Source organism: Saprolegnia parasitica, assembly GCF_000151545.1.
Source record: "Saprolegnia parasitica CBS 223.65 unplaced genomic scaffold supercont2.106, whole genome shotgun sequence".
Lineage (NCBI taxonomy): Eukaryota > Oomycota > Saprolegniomycetes > Saprolegniales > Saprolegniaceae > Saprolegnia > Saprolegnia parasitica.
In genome coordinates this window covers 62615-79921 of record NW_012156500.1, presented here as the reverse complement: position 1 = coordinate 79921, position 17307 = coordinate 62615, and the positions used below count along the sequence as shown (strand labels likewise).

Here is a 17307-nt window from a genome sequence, read left to right as displayed (position 1 = left end):
GAAATCAAGTCTGGCGCGTCAGAGACACCTTGTGATGGCGTACGGGCGAAGAAGCCAATGTTGATGGTTGTAGCTTCTTGACGCGTGTCTGGTGTACTTGGTGTCTGATCGAATCGAGCACGGGGCGTCAAAGTGGAGTAGTCGCAACGAAGACCTCGGTGCCAAGCGATTGCACTCGTGTCGCTAGACGAGATGGCGTTCTCGTCGTGTCTGGTCGTCGACGAGGCTTTGCAATGTGCTACACGGATCGAATTCGTCGGACTCGCAGCAGCGGGGACGGGCCTGTGCGTTTAGGCTGGTGCCGAGGTGTAGCCACTAGGAAGTGGCACTGGGTCCGAGTAGAAGCACGCTCGGACGCCCTGCCACTGACAAGGCGTCGCTGGTCTGGAATCCCGCGTTCACTGCGTGGCGCTGCGATGCCATTGGCCGATATTCAATAAAATTTTAGCCAATGGCCTCATAGTACCATGGACACGCCGGTGCTCGATGCCACGTGCGCGGCCTGCGCCGCGTCGCTCGAGGGCAAGCCCAACCAGTGCGTGACGGACTGCGGCCACGTCTTCTGCGTCGCGTGCGTCTGCAAGCAGCTCGGTCACCAGAAGAACCGATGCAGCTACTGCCAATCTGTCGTGAAGCTCGTGCGCCAGCTGGATCCGCTCGGACAGGACGCGTCGCGTGAGAAGCCGTGCAGCGTCAAGTTTGCCAACACGACTTACATCCTCTACGTGAGCATCTGGAGCGTCCACGACCCGACGGCGACGCTCGCTGAGCTCTTCCACTTGTAGGCATCGCTCTCTCTTACCAAGACTTTTTAGACGAACGATGCTAGGGAGAAATCGGCGCGGCTCATCCACCAAGGCAAGGTGCTCAAGAAGGGCGATGTGTGGCCCGGCGCCGTCGTCCAGCTCGTCGGCACACGCAAGACGCTCGATGCAACGCCGCCTGCGTCCGCATCCAGTCGCTTCTCGTCGCTTTGGGAGGCCTCGCTCGCCTCGCTAGTCTGGTTGCTCCTGCTCCTGACAACGCCGTTCCGATACCTCTATCTCTTTTTCCACTCGATGGTTACGGGCCACGCGTACACGAGCTTGCCCACGCAGCGCTAGCCCCCGTCGAGCCCCGCGCCGGCGACAGCACCGACGTTCCAGCCGCTCGGCCGAGCCGCCGCACCCACGGAAACCGACCACGTCTAGCACCGCCGTCGGCATTGAACAATAGCTGTCCACAATGCAACTAGATTCGGTCGTAGCCAAAGGTGCCAAACTCGAGGGCGAGCGCCAACTTGGTCGCGAGCTCGTCTTGCGTCGCGTAGGCCGGCAGTACGATTCTTCGGTCGCTAGTCGCCTCCGCATGAGACGCTACAGAAAGAACAGGGTAGGGACGCACCAGGTGTGGGCTTGGGGCAGCGGCGAAGGCTTTCCCGCGGGCACAGCAACGACGTCAATGGACCACGCGACCTCGTCCTACATACAGTGGAAGGTTGCACATTTGGGGTCTTCTACCGAATGGGCAAAGCCAAAGAGCGGAGGCAAGGACGAGCCAGACCAAAACACGAGCAGTTCGCGCTGCGTGGCCAGCGGCAGGGCTTCGACAACGGCCCAAAAGTGGCGAATCGTCGGGTGCTCGGCGCTGCCAAGTCGTCCGTACGTGGTGCTCGCCTGGAGCGCGGTCATGTCCAGTGCTTCGTCGCCACCCAAGAGACGCTGCAGCTCGTCGGGACGCAAGAGGGCCATCTCTCGCTTGGGCACGACATCGAACAGTCCCTACCATCATAGTAGTACACGGACGCTTCATCGAGTGGTAGTCGTACATCACGCAACGCGTCGAGGGCGTCGCAGTTGCTGCAAAAGTGATGCATCGCAAGGGCGAGCACGTACTCCTCCTTGTTGGCGTTGGTCACGGGCGTCTCGAACCCGTGGGGCGTGAGCTCGACTTGCGCGGTCAGGATGACGCCGTTGTACTCGACGCGGTCGCAGGTTTCAAACGCCAGCTCCAACGACGACGTCCTCTCAAAGTCGTGGGCCAGCACCGCGTCCAGGCTGCGTCGCAGCACCGGGTCGTCCGCGACAAGATCGGTCCACGACATCGACGACGTCTGCAAGAGCACGTGCCAAAACACGAGCGGGAACCGCGCGCCGAGGACGATGCCATGCCGGACACTCAGCCCGAAGAGCCGGCCGAGGCACCGGTACAGCTTGTACAAGTCGCTCTCCTTGCGCATGGCGTCGATCGACTCGAAGCGCACTTGCCACACGTGGTTGCCCAGTATGTCCTCGGGCGGCGACACGATGCGTTGCGGACGAGGCGCGAGGCGCAGCAGCGACGAGCCGCCAATGTAGGCGACCAGCGGAAACCACGCGGTCAGCGGCGTTGGGCTTACGCGCGGCGCTGCGTCGGGTCGGGCCAAGCGCAACCACGCCGAGCCAATGCGTTGGGTTGCTGGCGCTTCGACGCGGACGTGCGGCGACAGATCGGCCTGCGGGTCGAGGAAGGACCGACGCACGAGCTCGAAAAACTCGCTACAAAGGGCGATTCAGCTGCTGGACGCAAGCACGCTTGTACCGCAGCGGACCGACGCCAGCGCCAGGCTCGTGCGTGAACTCGACGTTCATGTCGCCCCAGAGGTGACGCACCGGTGTCGATAGCACCTAGTTCACGCATCGTGATCTCGCTTTTGCGGTCGGAGGGTACTTGTTGCAGAATGAACTCGACGACAAGCCCGGGCGACGTCTGGCGGTTCACGGAAATGCGAAGGTCCGTGCCCCGGAGGCTCGCGTCGGCACCAAAGTACGCTACTTTGGTCTCGAGGTCCACGAGGTGCCACGCGCCCCGGGGCACATACTGACGTAAGAGGCTCGGACCTATTATGGACATGCGTCAGCATCCGCTTCGCACCGACGTGGCACCAGGACGGACGTTAAAAGAACGTTGAGGGGACCGCGAAAGGGTGTGAGCCACGGCAGAAACGACGCTGGCAGAGGCAACGACTCGGCCAGGAGCTTGAGAAAGCTCCCGGGTCGACTTGGCTTGCGACCGTGCGTCGCCGCCATCTAGACATGGCAAGATCGACCCCTTGCTACATCGCCCGCGCGTACCGCTTGGAGCGTGGACGAGTCGGTCGCTCGCACTTGCAGCCCAAGCTGAACGAGGTAGAGCGTGCCGAGAAAGCGCTCGGGGCTGTCCTGGACGTGCCGCACGGCGGGCAGGACGAGGTTAAGCAGCTGCTGCAGCCCCTCGAGCGGCGCCAGCAACGCCGCCGCGTCGTTCGTCGCAATGCCGAGCACAAGAAGCATCTCGAAGCGCGCCAGGACGAGGCGCATGAGCTCGGTTTCGTCCAGCTCGTAGGCTTCGGTTTGCAGCTGGAAGACCAAGCTCGTTGCTACGTCCACCATCTTGGAAACGACGACGGCGAGCCAAAGAGGGACGCACCGCTTTGAAGAACCACGTCCGTGAGGTCCTGCAAGAACGGCGACAAGATGGACACGTCGACCGTATCTTGCAGCACAAACGTCCACGTGTGTAGAATGGCCGCCGATGTGTCGGTATGGAGAAGGAGCCGAAACAGATGCCTACGACACGATATGGAAATCGAATTCCATATCGTCCACGTACGCATAGCGCGACGCGTCCTTGAAGAGATGGCGTTGGTCGTGCAGCGCCTCGTGCCACGCCCAGGTCGCAAAAGCAGACGCCGGCTGCTTGGCGAGCCGGTGGAGGCCGCCGACGTGCGACAGAAAAGGTCGCATCGACCGCGGCGTCTCGGTCAGAAGCTACGCGACCATCGACATGGCTGCTATGGGCGATGATGGACAGCCCACCTTGGCAAACAGAAACTCGAAGCCTCTGGCCGCAACGAGAAAGTTCTTGGCCCAGCGCGACTGCACCGCGTAGGTGCCCGAGTGCCGGAAGAGCTTCTCGTAGCCGACCCGCTCGCCAAACGCGCCGAGAATCGTGTTGGTGCGCGCGCCGAGGTCTACAGAAAAACGCGTGAGCAGAGGCCACCACGACGGGAACTGGCGAGGTCGCACGCGCTTGGACGTCGGCGGGCAGTGCATTGAGGCTCGGCGGCTTCTTTCTCGGTTGCACCACCTTGAGAAGCGTGTCGTCGAGACAATGGACGGCCGAGACGTTGCGTGCGTCAACCACGGATGGCAAGAACGAGTGCGAGAGGAGGAGCAACACGACCGTCGGCAACAGCTCGCGGCACGCCACATGGAGCGCTGTGGTCTGGTGCGTCGAGGTCGTTGCCCAGAGGTTGTCGGGCGGCACCCGCGTGTCCCGCTCGGACGCCTCGATCAGCGCTTGGATCGCAGGCAGATGCCTCGCCTCTAGAGCGACCAGCGTCTCAATGCCGCCCTCTCGCTTCGCATCCGGTAGGCCTTCCTTGGTTTTCCTCTTCGTTATGGGTCGCATCAGCGTTTGGAGCGGACTGGCCTCGGCGAGGGCCGAGAGGGCGACGAGAAGCAGATCGCCGTAGTTGGGCGTCGGTGCTTCTTGCGCCTTGGCGGCCTCGAGCAGCTTTGTGAGAAGCGCTGCGTTTGTGCCGCGGCTCGCGAGGCGCAGCGGGCCATCGCGGAGGCCGTCGTTGCAGCTGATCAACGCGCCGTGGGCTAGCAGAACGTCGGCAACGGTGCAGACGTCGTCGCCGTCTGCATTGGCGCACAGCGTGGTCAGCGCCGTTCGACCGCTCTCGTCGCGGCCGTTGGCGAGCTTTGCATCGGCCGTCAAGATGGCGGCAATCGCGCTGACGTCCCGTCTGCGAACGGCGCTCGTGAGCTGCGTCGTTGCGATGGTCATGGCTTCGTCTTGGCCGGCATGCACCACCGGCTGCGTGGGCTTCGGCGCAGCTGGCGGCTGGCGGCCTCGTCCTCGGCGCGGCTTGCGATGGCTGCCCGCGCTGTCGCCGGGAGCGTCCATTTCTCGTCGTCGGCGTTCCACACTGATGCGGCAACCTGTCACATTCGATTTAGATACTTTTCATGAACTTTTCATACACAATACCCGGCTGATTCACATATTTAATGTTATGTAGAATCGACCCGCTATAGCTCATTTTCTCTGTCTATTTAAACGCAACTACCTGTTACAATGCATACGTAGGTCGAGCACCAGCTCATCATATCGGGGGGTTGCGGCGCCACACTTTCCACCGATGCCTACTAAAGCCACACCAAGTCCTTTCACATTTAATCACCATAGTGTATCGAGTGAAGGTGACTTTAAATCCGATTGTCTTTCGAGGTGGGCGGCATAAGGGACGTGTTTCTAGTGTCCATCCTGCCAGCTGCGTCCACGGATCCTCCGACAAAAGCGTCACGGCGTGGGCCCTTTTACGCGCGTCCGACTCGCGCGACGTGGCGCGGCGCGTGCATCTCACCTCTTGCGCGGCTCCCGCTAGAAATGCGTCGTTTAGTCATTCAGTCATTTCCATTTAGTCATTCAGTCACTTAGGCATTTAGTCGTTTAGTCGGACCGAATCGCGCACGGGCTGGGGAGGAGACTGCGTGCAACGAGCCCTCCGTCATGCACTCATAGCATTGTAGAAGCTCTGTTCTTGTACTGATGCCTTGTGATCTTCTTCAAGTTGTTCAGTTCGTTGTCAGTACATTTGCAAGTCGAGCCGATCCCACTCGATCTTCGCATCTTCGCAGCCGGCTCGCGCTTGGAACCCGCCAGCAAAAAATATATCGGTGCAAGTACAGTGGAAGGAGCGCAGTGCGATCCAGCGCGGGGTCCCAGCGCTTGCGATGGCAGGCTGCGTAGACGTCGATTGGGTCGCCGCTGCTATACTTGTACGTACCTCGTCATCATGGACTCGGTCCGGTGCAGAGGCCTGGCACCAGCGTCACCCGGATGGCAGCACGATACAAATTCGCAGAGCGATATATATCCCAGACATCCAGCACCTGCTGCGACACCGCCTCTCCCGTGGCCACGAGGAGCGCCGAGCTACTCATTGGTGATTTCGCCAGCATGATCAAGACGCGTGGCGTGCTCGGCACCAAGGTCATCACCCGCGGCGGCCTCGAGGCGGCGATGGACCCGTTCGTGCTCTCCATCTGCCGCGTCCAAGTGGCCGAGATCGCACACGAGCAGAGCACGTGCTACGCCGTGCAGTCGCAGAACGCCATCTCGGGCCGGTCCTGGGTCGTCTACCGACGCTACTCGGACTTTGCCCTCTTCCGCGAGAAGCTGCTGTGCCATTTCCAAGGCTTCGTCGAGGTCGTGCCCAAGGCCTTCAACCGCATGATGGGCCTGCCCTTCCCAAAGAAGCAGGCGTTTCCCCGCAAGGCGACGCTCCGAGCCCGCGAGGCCGCGTTCCTTACGTTCGTCCGCGCCGTCCACGACATTTTGTTGGACCCCGAGTACTTTTTGCACCACGACGTGAGCTTCATGGGCTTCGCGATCTTCAAGGGCTTCCTCGGCAGCCGCCTGCACGTGCTCCACCACAACATGTACCACGTGCAGAAGACAGTCCCGCAGCACCAACTGCCGCGACGCGAAAGGGCCTGCGTCATCCAGTGCGGCACGCTCGCGACCATCATGGAGGAGCCCGCGCCGGTACTGGTTCTCAAGCGCATCGCGTCGGACGAAGCCGAGATGAGCATGACCACGAGCGTCGCATCCGACGACGACGACGAGGCGGATCCGAGATACACGCCAGCGCTCAAGCGCAAATCGTCGTGGTCGGCCAAGGCGCACCGCGTGCTCAGCGTCAAGCGGCTCTCCAAGAGCCAGCTCCTGCCTGCAGTTGCGTGATGGATCGCCGATCGTCTCGCCTTGTGTGCATGTAGCGTATGTAAATGCTGTTGTCAATTGTAGTCTATAGCTGTGGCGTCTGTAGCCTTCTGACCGAATCCTTGTGCGTCGCCCCATGCATCGCTTGCCTCTGCCACGCTGGCGAGCGTCCATCGCTGGCAGCAGCATGTGGTCCAGCCCCATCGTCGTGCGGAGTCGCATGGAGAGGACCATCTCCGCGCGGGCCTCGCCATGACTGCTGCAGCGAAGAGGCCATCGACGTGCTTCGTCGGCGTGGATGCTGCGATCCTCGCCGGAATCTTGGTCGCCCATGCGTGGTTCTTTTTATTCCAGCGGGTTCGATATTTTAGACTTGGCCACTGTATGCGCTGCCGGATTCGAGGAAAAATGGAATAAAAGATCCAAGCGCTGGAACCGCCATTTTGCGAGGTCCCGCGAGCAGCGCAGATGGTCGAGCCCTCGCGGTATGGCCCGAGCTACCACTGCGTCACGGTCTCGCGCGACGTCTTCGAGGTGCGCGCCCAGTACGTCAACCTGCGCCCGATCGGCGGCGGCTCGTATGGCATTGTGTGCTCGGCCGAAGACACGGTACGTCGGGTCGCCGTCCATGGCTCATGGCGGGCATGCGCCAACTAGCTGCGCGGGCGCAAGGTCGCAATCAAGAAGATCACGGATGTCTTTGATGACCTCACCGACGCCAAGCGCATTCTGCGCGAAATGAAGCTACTGCGCCACCTCGGGACGCACGAAAACATCATCAACGTACGAGAACGCATGCATGCATGCATGGCGATGGATGCTGGCATAGATTCTCGATGTGATCTTGATTCCGCCGGACACGACCAAGTTTGATGACATCTACATCGTCACCGACCTCATGGAAAGCGATCTGGAGCGCATCATTAGCTCGACCCAAGCGCTCTCGGACGCCCATTTCCAGTACTTTTTGTACCAGATTCTGCGTGGCACCAAGTTCATCCACTCGGCCAACGTGCTCCATCGCGACCTCAAGCCCTCGAATCTGCTCGTCAACTCCAACTGCGACCTCTCGATCTGCGACTTTGGCCTCGCGCGCGGCGTCGAGCTCCTCCACAACGAGGACCTGACCGAGTACGTCGTGACGCGATGGTACCGCGCACCCGAGCTCCTCACCGACTGCCAGAACTATGGCAACCCCGTCGACATGTGGGCGATCGGGTGCATCTTTGCCGAGATGCTCCGCCGGCGCCCGTTCTTCACGGGGAAGGACCCCTCCGACCAGCTGCACATGATTGTGCGCGTGCTGGGGTCGCCGACGCCCGACGAGATGCGCTTCGTGACGCACGAGGCGGCGAAGAAAGCGGTGACGCAGCACGGCTACTACCCCAAGGTACTATCAACTTGATACGTTGTGGGCACGTTGAAACAATATTTTGGACAGAGGCCGCTGCTGGAATTCTTTCCCGACGCCAACCCACTCGCGATCGACCTCCTCGGACGCATGCTCAAGTTTAGCCCTGACGAGCGCATCACGGTCACGCAGGCGCTCGAGCACCCGTACTTGGCCCAGCTCCACAACCCGGTACAACGCCATAGATTCAAACTGAAACTCCAAACTCAACGTACTTGTGTAGGCGGACGAACCCGTGTGCCACGCGCCTTTCAACTTTGATTTTGAGCGCGAGTCGCTGGACCAGGGCGTCGAAATGCCCAAGGAGGAACTGCAGCGGTACGTCTACCTCGAGAGCATTGCCATCCACCATGTGGAGAACGTCGACATGGGCGACGACGACGACAGCTTTCTCCACGCGGACGCGATCCACTTGCATTGATAAATACATGATCGCATGTGTCGCATGGCTTTCCTTGGAGGATCCCTCGAGAGGCGCAGACGGCGACCAAGCTCGACGGGCTAAGAATCCAAAGCGAAGACAAAGACTTCGCTTTATGTGGGAGAGACTGCGATCGGAGAGCATGCGAGATGAGTTGAGAGGCAGAGACCACCTCTAGCCAAGCACCAGAGGCATGACAGCTGGAGGACAACCTGTCGGTCCTGCCAGGCGGTGATACATTGATACAAATCCCCATATGACCCACGACGCCGGCCACCGCATCGACATTGTACCAGAGTGCAAGTGATTTGGCACTTGGACAATTGTGTCCCTGCTCTCGACGACGATGCTGGAGACAGACACTATATAACGATTCATGCACGAAATAGTGTTCTCGCTTCCGATTCGCTCAAAAAAGACCAATGGCCGTTGACGTAGCAGAAACAACGAAATGCTACAAGGCCGTCGACGCTTCCTGAGCAAGCTCGCGCAGCCGCAGGACATTGAGCGCCTCCGCCCGTTCGGGCGCGGCGACGACTGCGTGCGCCTGCATCTTCCAGGTAGGCTGTCCTTGACGACCCGCCTTACGTTGTCGCTGCAGGCGCGCTTCCGGCATGGGCAGCGTCGTTGCCTCACACGGCTGTGCTTGAGATCTCGAATGCGACGGCGCGCAACGCCTTTAGCGGCAAGATGATGGCCGAGTTCGCCGACGCCATCTCCGAGCTTGAGGCGCAGTCGCCTTCGCTCTCGTCGGTCGTGCTGCGCGGTGCGGATGGCCACTTTTGCTCCGGCGCCGACATTCGCGTCGCGAAAGCGCATTTGAGCTCACTCGACGGCGGCTCGCTGATGAGTCGCGTGATGACGTCGAGCTTGACGCGGCTGCGCAACTTGCCGCTGATCAGCGTCGCACTCATTGAAGGCGCGGCCATTGGCGGTGGCGCAGAGCTCTCGACGGCCTGCGACTTTCGCCTCTTTGGCCTCGACGCCAAGGTGCAATTCGTGCACGCCAACATGGGGATCTGTCCTGGTACGTTGTCGAGGCACAGTGTTCTGGAGGCAGCGACTACTATATTCTACGACGTAGCGTGGGGTGGCGCCGCGCGTCTCGTCAAGCTCGTGGGTCGACAGCAAGCGCTGCGACTCCTCGCGCGCACCGAAGCCATTTCTGCAGACCGTGCGCTCGCGATGGGGTTTGCCGACGACGTCGCGACCGACGAGATGGACATGGACGCGACCGCACGCGCTTTTCTCGCACCCATGGCCGCGAAGCACCCGCGTACGCTTGGATCAAGTGTTTGTGGCGGCCAATATGCGTGTGTTTGTAGATGTCGTCCGCAGTCTCAAGCGCGTTGTCAGCAATGCGGATGACATTGCGCTCTCCAAGATGCTGGACGCGGAGCACGCCGTGTTCCAGGAGCTTTGGGGCGGCCCCGCGAATCTCGAGGCGCTTAGCCGCAGCAATATCAAGGCGCCAAAGAAAGAGTAGACGGCACCTAGCAACAGTACCCCTCTCAACGACGATACCATTAGACGCTTCGTCTTGAGTAGTTTTGCTTTTGGCGGACTGTGGCATCCGCTTAAATATGGGTATTTATGGCTAGATGTGGTATCCACCACTTTTTAAACATAGGAGCACCATTGCTGCCGATGTAGGCCTCGACCACCAACGGGAGTAGCATTCCGAGCCCTCCAAAGCGTCCTCTATCGCTCAGCAAAGTTTGGGCGACTTGATTTTGGACTTGATTTCGGCGATCATGGATCGCCGTTGGCACGAGCGTCTTGGTCAAAATAGAAATATAATACGGAATCAAATACAGTTCAAATATGTAGTTCAAGCAATGTATTTTAATACATAAAATGACTTAAATATTAAAAAGACATATTCACTCGCGCTACCCTACCCGCTAGTGCATGCGAGCAAGGGTCCATAAAACGATATGGACCCTTGATGCTAGTAGGCAATAACTTTAGTAAGTACACTGTCCTTGGATTACTACTGTGTGGATATCTTAAGCTCGACCCGTGAGCTTGGGCATCTTCTTGGACGACGAGTCTTCGACATCCTTGGTCTTGTAGTAGTGCGGCGCGATCTCCGTGAGCCACTCGGCCTTGATGGGCGCGACCTGGCGCATGTACTCCTTCGACGTGAACGCGAGCTCGTGGAAGACGACCCAGCGCGGCATCTCCTCGAGCTTGACGAGGCACGACGACGGGTGGATGTGCACCGAGTGCTTTTGCTTGACCGTCTTGTAGGCGCCCGAGTTGTCGAGCTTGGCCGTGTTGTAGAAAAAGCCGGCGCAGAGCGCTTTCCGCACCGCCTCCGTGTTGTGCGGGTTGGACGTCTTCTCGATCTCCACGCGGTCGCAGAGGCCGGCGAGCTGCTCGCGGATGTCGCGCGCCGTCTTGAGCGCGCGCATCACGACAAAGTTCTCGTACGTCCACTGCGTCGAGTAGTTGGTCTCGACCCACTGGTTGTAGACGTTGAGGAGGCAGATGTGGTCGCCGCCGCCGCCGCGCGCAAAGTTGAGGCGCGCGTTGTCGGCGTGGACAGCCTTGTCTTTTGGCCGGTAAAAGATCGTGTTGTTGACGCTCAGCATCGCGCAGACCGTCATGACCTCTTCCGAGACGCCGTACTTTTCAGACGCCAAGAGCGCCTTCGACATCATTGGGTCGAGAGGAAACTCGGCCATGCGGCGCCCGAGCTTAGTGAGTTCGCCGCGGTCGTTGAGCGCGCCGAGCGCATACAGCTGCTCGAGGGCCCGGATGAGCGATTTTTCCGGCGGCGGGTCCATAAAGTCAAAGTGCAGCAAGTCGTTGATACCGAGCGACTTCATCAAGAGCACGACCGTCCCGAGGTTCGTGCGCTGGATCTCGGGAATCGTCGTCTCGTCGAGCTCGTGCTGGTACGACCACGCCGTGTAGAGGCGGAAGCACTTGCCGGGCTGCGTTCGGCCGGCGCGACCGGCGCGCTGGTTGGCCATCGCCTGCGAGATCGGTGTCACGAGGAGCGACTCCATGCCCGTCTGTGGGTTGTAGTTGGTCTGCTTGCAAAAGCCCGCGTCAATGACATAGCAAATGCCCGGAATCGTCAGCGACGTCTCGGCAATGTTGGTCCCGATCACGACCTTGCGCGCGTTCGGTGGCGTCGTCTCGAACACTTGCGCCTGCCGCTCGGACGGCAGCGTCGCGTAAATGGGCCGAATCAGGAGCTCGCGAATCCGGGAGCCGAGACCGCGCGTCCGAAACAACAGCAGCTCTTCGGCGGTCTCGATCTCTTCTTGGCCGGTCAAGAAGACGAGAATGTCGCCTGGCGGCTGCGTAATGTGGATCTGCAGCACCGTGACGATCGCGGCGTCGAGGTAGTCGGCTTCCGGCGCGCGCGTGTAGAGGATGTCGACGGGAAACATGCGCCCCGGAATCTTGACGATCGGCGCATTGTCAAAGTACTCGGAGAATTTTTCCGCATCCAGCGTCGCGGACGCAATGATAATCTTGAGGTCTTCGCGGTAGCGCGAAATGTCCTTGATGAGGCCAAAGAGGATGTCCGTGCTCAGCGTGCGCTCGTGCGCTTCGTCGATGATGAGGCAGCTGTAGCTCTTGAGGTCCGGCTCGGTGAGGAACTCGCGAAGAAGCATGCCGTCCGTCATGTACTTGACCTTGGTCTTCTCGGACGTGCAGTCTTCAAACCGGATCGAATACCCGACTTCGTTGCCGAGCTTGACGTTCATTTCGTGGGCGACGCGGGCGGCCACGCTCATGGCCGCGACTCGGCGCGGCTGCGTGCACCCGATCTTGCCCATCTCCGAGTAGCCGACCTCGTGGAGGTACTGCGGCACCTGCGTCGTCTTGCCCGACCCAGTCTCGCCGACCATGATGATGACCTGGTGGTCGCGCACGGCCTCGAGAAGCACCTCGCGGTACGCATAGATCGGCAGCTGCTTGCGCGCCTCGAGCATGCTCATGTGCTGGTTCTCCTCGGCGCGCTTGCGCGCATCTTTAATGTCCTCCGTGCTGACGTTGTGGCCGGCCATCATCTGCTGCGAGATGAACTCGATCTGGTCGTCCATCTCGAGCTCGTACACGACTTCGGCCTTCCGGTCCTGCGCGCCGTACAGCGCGTCCTTCCGGGCGTTCTTGAGCTGCGTCTCTTCCCAGATCTCTTGCTCCGTCTTGACCGGGCCTTCGTCGTCGCGCTCGACGATCGAAAAGTCCTCGACCGTCTTCTTCACGCGGTTCCCGTCAGCGTCGTACTGGTCGCTCGCGTCCGGGATCTGGTACGCGTCAATCGTGTCGCCCCGCGCCTTGGCCCGCTCGATCGAGAGGATCGTCTCCTGGAGCGTCCGCTTCTCGAGCTCCTTCTTGGACACGTCGTCGCCGAACATGAGCGCGTCGTCCTTGACCGCGTAGTCGACGAGCTTGGACATCTTCTCCGTGCGCATGCGCAGGAACTCGCGCCGGCTCGCCGCGCGCCGGGCCTCGATCGCCGCGTCGCGCACCTTGTCCGCCACGGACCCGCGCGTCGCAAGCTCGCGCAGCTCGGCCTGGTCGAGCGACTCTTCCTTCTGGCCGGACCGCTTGCGCGTGCGCTCTTCGTCCTTGAGCCGCATGCGCTCCTCGAACGCCCGGCGCTCGCGCTGGTCCTCGTCGAGCTCATCGCCTTCATCGCCAGACCCGTCGCCTCGCTGCTGCTGCTGCTTGCGCTGCTGATAAGCCGAGAGAGCGGCGCCGACTTCGACGGTCTCATCATCGTCGTCGTCGTCGTCTCGGCGGCGCTTCTGCGCTCGGTCCTTCCGCTTCCCCGACATGATGCTCCTGTTGGTTTATGGTTGGGATGCTTCGATTCGGCATATGCCAGGTATGCCACCTTACACTCCGCACGACCGCGATCATTCCTGTTGCCACGCCATGCCTGCACTACTAGTACAGCCTTATCTTGATTAGTATCAATAGATTAGACGCTCTATGTGCAGTGTGGTCTACTGCGTCGGGTCTCGTAGTACTGCCTACTGCAGTAGTACCGGGCTCGCCAGGATGGCATATGCCGAATATAGTACGGTATGAAGTACGTACGAATGTACCCTTCAGCAAGATTACAGTATTGAAATGTACGCTGTATGATACCGTACATGGAACAACAAAGCCATCCGCGATCTTCTTCGCTGGCACAACCCGGTGCCATGGAGACGACGATCGTGATCCACGCGCCCGACCTGACAGCCGTATGGACCTCCATGGCCCGCGCCGGCGAGACGCCATCCGCCGACGACGCCAGTCTGCGAGCGGTTGCATTCCACATGAGCCTCTTCCTGGTCCTTCTACTACCCATCGGTCATGCCATGGCGTCCATCGCCACCGCCGCCAGCAGCATCCAGCGCCGTAGTACGCTCTACACCGCGGGCCTCGAGACGGCAGCGGGAATCGAACCGGCGACAATCGTGTGCATGGGCGTGGCCGTCCTCGTCCTCGTGCTGCAGCTTCTTTCAGCGGTGCTAAGCCCTCTTTCCGCCGACGTCCTGTTCTTCCACGTGGCAACGGGCCTCGTCCTCATCTCAGTACTGCACGGAACGCTGCACCTCCAGCTGCCGTCTCGACTGCTCCTCCTTCTGATATTGTCTGCTGCAGGCGTCGTGTACCCCGCACTTATGCTCGCCGCGGACCATGGCTGGTTCGCCCCCAGCCTCGACTCGAACGGTCTTGGCGCCATCGATATGGGCGGCCTCAGTGCAGTTCATATTCCTATTGGCACCATTGTCTTGACCGCGATGCTGCTTTTGCCCGATACGCTCGAGACAGCGCAAGTGCTCGCCACCGATCCCTTCTCGATCCTCGCGACGGGCCTCACAAGCATCGGGTGGCCAGGCCTCGCCCTCGGCCACGCGACTCTATTTCTTGGCGGCGATGTCTGGCTACCAACGCTCGTCACCATCGCGGTGCATACCATCTTGGCGTCAACAGGCGGTGCGCTCGTCGGGCTCATCGCGATGGGGACGTTCTTGCCAGCCATGGACGTCTCTGTATGCGCGTTTGCAGGGTTCGTCGCTGGCTCGGGGTCGGCGGGCTTGGTGGCACCGTTCGTCGCGCTACTGCTGGGCGTCGGAGGAGCTTGCGCGTACTTGGCGGTTGCCAAAGCCGCGGTGGCGGCCCAACGCCTTCGGGTGCCGAGCGAGTACAGCAGCGCTGTCGCAGTCCACTTGGGCGCCGGTGTCTTCGGCTTGCTTGCGAGTAGCGTCGTCGTTTCGGACGCGCAGCGCAGCGCCGTTCTCGGCTTGCGCAATCGAACGACGTGGCAGCAGCTCGGCGCGAATGCGCTCCTCGCGCTCCTCGCGGTGGCGTGGAGCATGCTCGTCGCCGCCGTTGTCCTCGTGCCGGTGCGCTTGCGCCGCGACCGCGACGTGCAAAGTATGGTCTACACGGAGATGGACGACTTTGACTTCGACTCGTACCATGACGACGACGGATCGACGATTTGCAGCAGCAAGCCGCGTCGCAGCGAGTGGCCATAACGTTAACGATATACTTGTAAACATTCTCGAGAGTCACGTGATCACATTTGGAGCATGGCAGCTTGTTGGCTTGTGGATCGACGCGGTACCGGCTTGCCTCAGTGCACGATCGTGCAGAGGTGTAGGACGGGTGCGCAGGCGCAGGATGGTTCGTCCGCGCCATCGAGCGACTGGTGCAGGGCAATGCACTGGGCACACAGACACCGAGCCGCGCTCTTCTACGCGCGCTTTTCTCGTGGATGGCTACTCGTCGCACCATGCGACGTGATGACGAACATGTCCACAGTACCTGTCCACACACAAAAGTCCTTGATGTTGATGCAACAAGCATCTGTCGTGATCGTTTACGCTAGCGCCGTGACATCGTCCCTCGCCTCTGTCTCGGTGCAAGGCCTCTCAAGCAGCGCTTCCTGGCAGTGCAGTAGAACTTATTGGCTGCCTCTCCATCGACTACCTACATTGTGCGACGACAGGCGGCGATCGACCAGCTGGCAATCTTCTTCCATCCCTGGCAATCTCCCTAAAGAATAGCTGGCCAATCAACGGCCGGTATCCATTCTTGCAGCCAATCCGCGCGCGTGATGGACCTCTACAATGCGCGGGTTTGAACCACACTGCACATTTGTATACGCGGCAGCAAATTTTTTAAAAATGGCAGCTTGCGGCAGCCTCATTTTCGAATTTTCGACCTGATGGGCAAGCGGGGCAACTCGGTCGCGAAGCCGCACCCGGTGCTCGATGGCCTCCTCATGGCCGCGCTCCTCGCCGAGTGCATCTCGCTCTTCTACATCCTCGAGACGGACCTCCTCATGACGCTCGGCGCCATGATCCTCGTTGTCGCCGTGGCCATCTTCGCCGTCAAGGCGACGTTCCGCGTCGGCGGAGCCTGGATCTCCAGCACGTTCCTGCAGCACCTCGGCGATCCGCTCAAGAAGAAGACGACGATGAAGAAGTTCACGGACCAGTCGTGGCAGCTCGCGATCCACGCCTCCATGACGGTGCTCGAGATCGTCGTCATCATGGACGAGACGTGGTGGCAGGACACGCGCTCGAGTACGTCACCACGATGATGATGAGGAAGAGGATCTCATGCATGGCCTCTAGTGTGGAACCCCGAAAGCGTGACGTGCGACTTTCCGACGCAGAAGTACTTGACCAAGTTCCTGTACATCACGCAACTCGTACGCGACGGCCATGCGAATGTGTGGACATGACCGCTTTTGGTGTCTAGGCGATTTGGATCTACACGGCCTTTTCGTGCAAGTTCCTCGAAGAAATCCGCAAGGACTACCTCGTCATGATGACGCACCACGTCGTCACGATCGCGCTCGTCTCGTGGAGCTATGCCCAGGGCTACCTTCCCGTCGGCGTCTTGATCCTCATCGTCCACGACGCCTCGGACATTCCGCTCGACCTGCTCAAGATGGCCAACTACATGAAGCTCGAAGGCGCGTCGGGCCTCTTCATCACCGAGGGCCTTTTCGCCATCGTGCTCAGCGTCTGGTTCTACGTGCGCATTTACCTCTTCCCCGTGAAGCTCATCAACTCGGCCTTCTGGGAGAACCGCGAGGCGTGCATGTCGCCCGCCGACGCCCACGACCTCAGCATCTTGAGCTTCCCCGGCGTTCCGATGTGGTTTGGCTTCAACGCGCTCCTCATTACGCTCTACGTTCTGCACGTCTGGTGGGGCTTCCTCCTTGTGCGCCTCTTGGCCAAGGTCATGACCAACAGCGTCCACGATACCGCCAAGGACGAGTACGAGGGCACGTCGTCCGACTCGGAAGCGAGCAAGGAAGACTAAGCGTATGCGCACAATATTGTACAACCTATATTCTGTACGCTTTCTCATTGCGCTACGATGACATGGAACGCTCGTCAGTAGCGAGGGTACGGCCATGCGAAACGATCCGCGTCCTGGTCGCACTACTGCAGCTGGCGTAGACTCGAGTCTGTCCACATTGCAAGCAACCTCGGGTCGAGTGGCGAGCGGCTCGAAGCCAGGTCGCGCTGGTCGGCGGGGGCCCGCCTAGGTACCTACACGGATCTCAAGAAACACAGCTCTGAAAACACCATTGCGCCTAGGTAGCTGCTGTCTAGCAGTGCAGCAACACCTACGTCCACGGGACCTTGGTGGTATATGCCTGTAGAACGAGAGTAAGGCAGCTCACACCACCATATCCAGTTCAGTGTAAATTATATCTAAATAGACTCACTTCAACAACAACGAGAGTAAGGCA

The 17307-nt window shown here is 60.3% G+C and overlaps 8 protein-coding genes across 8 annotated transcripts; 6 read left to right on the top strand and 2 right to left on the bottom strand.

Annotated features, from left to right (window-relative positions):
- Nucleotides 1-467: 467 nt before the first annotated feature.
- On the top strand, nt 468-1127 carry SPRG_12936 (hypothetical protein; the record flags this gene model as incomplete). Its single annotated transcript, XM_012352764.1, has 2 exons — nt 468-781; nt 830-1127. 2 exons carry the CDS (start codon nt 468-470, stop codon nt 1101-1103), a joined length of 588 nt encoding a protein of 195 aa, XP_012208154.1. The 3' UTR covers nt 1104-1127.
- Nucleotides 1128-1230: 103 nt separating this feature from the next.
- Nucleotides 1231-4794, bottom strand: SPRG_12935 (hypothetical protein; the record flags this gene model as incomplete). The annotated part of the gene is made up of 12 exons (XM_012352763.1): nt 1231-1333; nt 1384-1460; nt 1500-1760; nt 1808-2516; nt 2560-2645; nt 2689-2858; nt 2897-3047; nt 3093-3376; nt 3427-3566; nt 3610-3767; nt 3816-3970; nt 4026-4794. 12 exons carry the CDS (start codon nt 4792-4794, stop codon nt 1231-1233), a joined length of 3063 nt encoding a protein of 1020 aa, XP_012208153.1.
- A 1176-nt stretch (nt 4795-5970) lies between these two features.
- SPRG_12934 (hypothetical protein) lies at nt 5971-6756 on the top strand (the record flags this gene model as incomplete). Its single annotated transcript, XM_012352762.1, has 1 exon — nt 5971-6756. One exon carries the CDS (start codon nt 5971-5973, stop codon nt 6754-6756), a length of 786 nt encoding a protein of 261 aa, XP_012208152.1.
- A 403-nt stretch (nt 6757-7159) lies between these two features.
- On the top strand, nt 7160-8567 carry SPRG_12933 (CMGC/MAPK protein kinase; the record flags this gene model as incomplete). Its single annotated transcript, XM_012352761.1, has 5 exons — nt 7160-7344; nt 7393-7518; nt 7565-8125; nt 8177-8317; nt 8370-8567. The coding sequence occupies exons 1-5, from the start codon at nt 7204-7206 to the stop codon at nt 8565-8567; spliced, it is 1167 nt and encodes a 388-aa protein (XP_012208151.1). The 5' UTR covers nt 7160-7203.
- A 451-nt stretch (nt 8568-9018) lies between these two features.
- On the top strand, nt 9019-10156 carry SPRG_12932 (hypothetical protein; the record flags this gene model as incomplete). The annotated part of the gene is made up of 4 exons (XM_012352760.1): nt 9019-9127; nt 9169-9594; nt 9652-9843; nt 9893-10156. The coding sequence occupies 4 exons, from the start codon at nt 9019-9021 to the stop codon at nt 10051-10053; spliced, it is 888 nt and encodes a 295-aa protein (XP_012208150.1). The 3' UTR covers nt 10054-10156.
- Nucleotides 10157-10516: 360 nt separating this feature from the next.
- Nucleotides 10517-13402, bottom strand: SPRG_12931 (hypothetical protein). Its single transcript, XM_012352759.1, has one exon. The coding sequence runs from the start codon at nt 13370-13372 to the stop codon at nt 10577-10579; it is 2796 nt and encodes a 931-aa protein (XP_012208149.1). The 5' UTR covers nt 13373-13402; the 3' UTR covers nt 10517-10576.
- Nucleotides 13403-13744: 342 nt separating this feature from the next.
- SPRG_12930 (hypothetical protein) lies at nt 13745-15070 on the top strand (the record flags this gene model as incomplete). Its single annotated transcript, XM_012352758.1, has 1 exon — nt 13745-15070. The coding sequence occupies one exon, from the start codon at nt 13745-13747 to the stop codon at nt 15068-15070; it is 1326 nt and encodes a 441-aa protein (XP_012208148.1).
- A 678-nt stretch (nt 15071-15748) lies between these two features.
- Nucleotides 15749-16897, top strand: SPRG_12929 (hypothetical protein). Its single transcript, XM_012352757.1, has 3 exons — nt 15749-16123; nt 16175-16251; nt 16302-16897. The coding sequence occupies exons 1-3, from the start codon at nt 15763-15765 to the stop codon at nt 16869-16871; spliced, it is 1008 nt and encodes a 335-aa protein (XP_012208147.1). The 5' UTR covers nt 15749-15762; the 3' UTR covers nt 16872-16897.
- Nucleotides 16898-17307: the final 410 nt, after the last annotated feature.

What these genes read in the sequence shown, in the direction of transcription:
- SPRG_12931 (XM_012352759.1), bottom strand. Translation starts at nt 13,372, where the DNA reads ATGTCGGGGAAGCGGAAGGACCGAGCGCAGAAGCGCCGCCGAGACGAC.
- SPRG_12929 (XM_012352757.1), top strand. Translation starts at nt 15,763, where the DNA reads ATGGGCAAGCGGGGCAACTCGGTCGCGAAGCCGCACCCGGTGCTCGAT. An exon ending in GTGGCAGGACACGCGCTCGA is followed by an intron (nt 16,124 to 16,174) that starts GTACGTCACCAC and finishes CATGGCCTCTAG; the next exon opens with TGTGGAACCCCGAAAGCGTG. An exon ending in TCCTGTACATCACGCAACTC is followed by an intron (nt 16,252 to 16,301) that starts GTACGCGACGGC and finishes TTTGGTGTCTAG; the next exon opens with GCGATTTGGATCTACACGGC.